General features: G+C 43.8%; 1 protein-coding gene across 2 annotated transcripts in view; it reads left to right on the forward strand.

The window, feature by feature from the left end:
- The first annotated feature begins 231 nt into the window (after nucleotides 1–231).
- The window catches only part of ANO10 (anoctamin 10), a 302,528-nt gene continuing 297,322 nt past the window's right edge, over nucleotides 232–5,437 (forward strand). The window contains exons 1-4 of one of the 2 annotated variants that reach the window (XM_019508811.1): nucleotides 232–296; nucleotides 1,464–1,538; nucleotides 2,640–2,792; nucleotides 5,167–5,364. In XM_019508811.1, the coding sequence (XP_019364356.1) occupies nucleotides 2,654–2,792; nucleotides 5,167–5,364 (337 nt within the window). In that variant the 5' untranslated portion in view covers nucleotides 232–296; nucleotides 1,464–1,538; nucleotides 2,640–2,653. Of the gene's footprint in view, nucleotides 297–1,463; nucleotides 1,539–2,638; nucleotides 2,793–5,166; nucleotides 5,365–5,437 lie in introns of both variants that reach the window. The other variant, XM_019508810.1, reaches the window with a different exon arrangement.

Here is a 5,437-nt window from a genome sequence, read left to right on the forward strand (position 1 = left end):
CTGGCAACACTGGAGCGGGCCGTTGGGGGGAGAGGGGTACCACCTCTGACATAGGCGGCGACTGAACAACTACCCTCTCCGCCGCGCGAAGCACGAACCCCCGAACTGACTCCAGTGGGGGTGGGGCCAAGCGCTGGCTGAGCCGCCGGGGAACGCTCCAGCCCGGCCCCGCCCCCTTGGCGCGCGTGGCCCCGCCCCCCGCCGCAACGCAGTCTCCTTGCATCGCCCAGGTCCCCCTCCCTCCAGCTCCTCCTGCACCCTCCCCTCTCTGTGGACTTGGAGTCGGGCCGCGGCGGGTGAGTGCGAAGGCGGCGTGGAGCCTCCGCCCTGCTTTCCGCCGCCCTGGGTGTGAGCAACGGGGGTGGCGGGCTGATCCCGCGGGGTCGGGGGCCCCCGGGCCCCCCAGCCCCCCCCCACGCACATAGAGGCCGGGAAAGGAGCCGTTCAGGCTGCGGCGGTTGCCGGCATGGAACGCGGTGACGTCACGGGCAGCCGTTAGCGGGTTGGGGGCTCTGGGGCCAGGGCGGCGGCGGTGGGGGAAGCGCCCATTTGTGACAGGGCCCCTTGGTCTGACTGCCCAGCCTGCTCTCGCCGTCTTTACCCCAGCGTCCTTGGACAAATTTGCACCCAGAGCAGCGATTTGCATCCGGGGGGCTGCTGCTGCACCCGGGGGTGCCTTGAGGTCCTTTCAGGGGTGCTGTGCTGTGCTAGGCATGCGCACCCTTGCACAGGATTTGCAAAACCACACTGGAGATTTTGGATGGATGTTCACAGCTTGGGGGGGTGGAAATCTGTCCCAGAGCGAGCTTTGGTACAATTGTAGAAAATCTGGGCTGGAAGAGACCTCAGGAGAGTATGTAGCCCAATCCCTGCTCAAAGCAGGACCACCCCCAGCTTGCCCATGGTCGGGGTAGCTGTTTTCCTTCCTGAGCTCTTGGCTACAGAAGAATTGCTCAGTTAGTCTTCTGTCTGGGGGGAAGTGAGTGACAGTGAAGGGCTGGCACAGGTGCCTTGAGTCTTAACCTTGGGTGGCCTCCCATCAGAAGGGGAAGTACTGATCTAGGATGTGGACCGATATGTTCTGTGAATCGCTTCAGTTTGTAATGATGTTGACCTTCAATTTGTCACAACGGACTTTTAAAAAAAACCACGCACCTGTTTTGCTTCAGCATAGTAGTCCCCAAATACCATGTGGCCCTCGTGTTTTGCAACAGATTCAGCTGCTCAGCCTGCCTTGTCAAATGCAGAGGGAAACTGATGGGGCTAATTTCATTGTCCCAGGCAAAAGGGTCCAGCATACTGTAAATGATAAAAAGTAAATTGGATTTTTAAAATCTGATTTTATTTTCATGTCAGAAGAAGAAGACAGACATTTTGACCTGAGTCTTATATTGTCAAGAGGCCTGTAAATTGTAGCCTTACTTGGAACTGGCAATAAATATCCTTTTTTGTGTGTTTCACAGGGAAACTGGGAGAAGTTGTTATGTGAATACAGGACGTTAGGTGATTGGCTTGTTCAACGAAGGGTTCCTGCACAAGTACGATATTTTGTTGACTGAATAAGAGAGTAACAGGATTTAAAGTGAAGACTAATGCGGTGAAATCCTGGTCCTGTTGAAGTTAATGGCAAAATAATGTCACATAGTAACATGATATCTGGTGTCTGTTGCTGTGGCTTGAACAGGCAGATCAGCAGATGCCCAGTTTGAATTTGGACAGTAACTCTCAATTTTTTCTGTGAAGCATAAGATGGTTCATTCATTGTCGCAGCACCATTTACTTAGAAATGTAAAGGATAGTGTCAGCATAAAACTTTAGTTGTGGCCAGTGGGACTACTTGCATATAAAGCTGTTTACAAAGAATAAATGGCAAAGGTGAAGGGGAGAAAACTTGGGCAATCTCATACCTAAATTTCTTTGCAATCTGGCTTTAACTTTTTTTATTTCTGGCTTACACTTAAATGTCAGTCACTTAACCCCTCTGTGCCTTACTTTACACATCTGTCAAATGGCAATACTATTTTATTATCCATCTAACAGGCTTGTGAGGCTTTACTTAGCAGAGACTTGCAAGATTATAATGAAAATGTATCGCCTAGACCTACACATTTTAATTACATTTATTAAGATCAAAAAATACTCAAGAAGGGTGAATTAAACCAAATAAATTACAATACATAGCTGCTTAATTAATTCCCTCTTTTATTAATGTTTTAATTCTCTAACAAATATGCTGTTGGCGACTACATCCTTCCCTAGTTATGGGAGTCCTTTCTGATTTTTCCCTCTTTGCTGAAGAAAAAGGAGACTGCTTGAGTGCCCTTTTTTCATCATTGCTATTTATTTTCCTTTGCTTTCTCACCACCACTCTTGTGTCATAAATGGCAGCAATGGATGGAGAGCAGGATGTAGCTGCTAATAAAAGTAGCTCAACATTGGTTCAAGTGACAACCAGTAGAGATTGTTCAAGTGCTGAATGGCACTCCCTCCAGCAGACTAAGTATGCTATCTGTATTGTATACATCCGTTCCTGTGCTAGCTGCAAACATTGCCAATCACTGTCGCAAGATTTGTGTGTTCTACAGATTGTATCACAAGTATTTTGATCATCGGTATGTCTGTTGTTCTTTTGTGTTTAGCCAGTTGTTCAAAGATGAAGAAAAGCTGGTCTGCGTTTGATACTTTTGAGCCTCATTTCAGGCCTCTGGTAGTAATTGAGCTGGCAAAAGATACCAAAGAGGAAACCAAAGAATGGCTCACTCAAAGAATTGAGGACAACAAGAAAAATGGAGGTGAGTATAATGATTCTTTGGCATGTTAAAATTGTGCTAGTTCATATTATTGGAACAGGTTCAAGGTACCATATTTTCACAAATAGAAAACAGCCCTGATTATAAGACAGCCCCCCAATAATTAGATTCTGTGGATGAAAAATTTATAAATTTGTTATAATTTTCCAGGTATAGAATCTGATTATTTGAGGTTTGCCTTGAATTTGTACCCCTCCCACTGTTACACCAGGGAAAATAAATCTGTGGTGGGGTTCAGGTAGCCCCTTTGATCTCTGTTTCTTTCTCTCCCTTTCTTCTCTCTCTAATGTCAGACCCTGCTCTCCCTGAGCACAAGGTAATGAAGAGTAAAATAGAAAACAACAGCTTTAAAATGAAAAATGGCTGTAGCTATTTGTATATAGTATCCATGCACTTAGTTCATGCAGAATTAATGCATGTTACCCTTTTTTTGAAACTGCTGCAAGTTTTAGCACATGTATTCCATGAACACACTTTTGAACAGCACTTTGGCACCTACTTATACATAGTAGAAACCTCACATGATGTTAGTCCAAAGCCAAAGGCGCATAATTTATGACAGTTCATTGGGCTGGGCACCAGTGAGTCAACAGTGTTTTAAGCCATGATGACCCCACAGCTCAGCACTGCTCCAGATGTGCGTGTATTCCACATACACTGCACAAAGGATCCATGTGCTAATTAGCCCCAACTCATGACTGGAACTGGGTGTCCTTGTCATGAGTCCTGGGATGCTCCAAAGTCTAAATGTATGCAGGGTAGTGGCTCACTGTGACTTGAAAAACAGTTGGTGCTGAGAGGGACTGAGAGTAATGGACACTGAGCGCAATGGGTTTGCGTCTTGTTTTTTTCACTATGCTAGAAAATTGGGGATTATACTTTACTTACCTGGCAAGGGAAACACCACGTATCTGGGTACAAGAAAGCAGTTTTCATTAAGTGTTCCCAGGGATAACTGCGCTTCTGGTATGGTTTAGTACCCACTGAGGTGTTGGGGCTTAAAGTCCACTTTATGGAAATGGGAGGCTCCTCCCCGGCTGCTTCTGCGGCCATATGGCTGAGGGCAGGAAAAATTTGGGGTCATCCAAACCCCAAGCCTCCGGGCTTGGGCCTGCATGTAGGATGCTTGCCAAAAGACTTTGGAAATATCTGAAGCCCCTGGTGGGATGGAGGATGTTTGCTGGTTGTAGGGTCACTTACTGTTTTGGACTGACTCATGGATTTGGACTTGATGTGGCTGATTTGGCTTGGAACATGAAACATTTCTTTCAAAAAAATAAAAATCGGGGATTATGATTAACAAACTAGGGCATCATGTTTTCTGGAACGCAACAAAATCAACGGTATTTTAGAAGTGAAAGGAAATTTTAGTGAATCTGTTTAAATTATAACCTGTAGAGTGTTCTTTCTTGAGCCACTCCAGGAAATTTGTAAGTATTGGAGTGAAAGTATATATTTCGCAGATACAGTATATACAAATAAAGCAAGACTAAGTAATTTGCACTTAGAATAATTTGTACAGTTTCATTTAAAGTAGACTATAACCTAGAGTTTGGGAATACCACTCTATTTCCATATCTTCGTAGAACATTCATTTTTCTACTTCACAACAGATTTTTCAGTATCACAGCGATAGTTCTTCATAAATTTATGAGTTGCTATAATGTGTATTTACAGCATTAGGTATAGATGCATGATCTGTCTTCTGTATTGCTGGAAAAAGTGTCACCAGATTTTCCCAAATTACCTTTTTGCCTGGCACCCTCTAAAATTTTATCTATTATACACAAATATAATTGTATATTTAAACAATAAGGGGAAAAGTGTATGCGATCATATTTCTATGAACTGTAAATTGTTCGGGGTAAAAAAGTTTGCAGAAGGAATCTAGGCCTTATTTTACTTATATCCCAGGTACAAAATCATTGGGACTTCACTATGGCCATGGATTTGCCTCTAGGCCTTTTATATAAATGTAGGTGATTTTTCTACTGAGCTATAAACCTCACTCATGAATAACTTGTCAAAGTAGATTGGGCTGTATAAATTAGGTTTACTTATATTCTCTAAATAAACATTGCAGGAGTAACAACTGCCTGGTAACTGTCCTCCATATGCCTCACTGTCAGTTGCCTGTTGATTCTCCTGCAAATTCCAACTGGTCAGGATTTTTACAACAGTCAGACAAAATCCAGACCTAAGCCTGCAAAGTGGTGAATGCCTCTTGTCAGATGCTGTGAACTGTAAATTCCTATTGCCTTAGAGAGTTTCAGGTGCTTTACAGTAAACAGGTTTGGTTTTAAAGCGATATGGATTAAAATAAATAATTTTTGATGTGTGCCTTTATCCTATAAAGGTGCCCAGCTGTTGGTTAAACCATTGGCAAAAGAAGATGGAGGAAAAATAGATGGAAATGAAAATATTTATCTTGTTGGAGCCTCTCACTTAAGGCTGCTGCTGGGAGCTGAAACTGTGGGACTGGTAAAAGAGTGTAATGATAACTCAATGAGAACCTTTACGTATAGCAGTAGGAAAACTTTCAAAGGTTTTGCAGGTGAGCATTTTGGGTTTCTTCCTGAATCATTTACAACAGCGGTTTTCAACCCTTTTTAACAAATGTACCCCTT

This window comes from Gavialis gangeticus, unplaced genomic scaffold (genome assembly GCF_001723915.1).
Source record: "Gavialis gangeticus isolate Ggan-Ray unplaced genomic scaffold, GavGan_comp1, whole genome shotgun sequence".
Lineage (NCBI taxonomy): Eukaryota > Metazoa > Chordata > Crocodylia > Gavialidae > Gavialis > Gavialis gangeticus.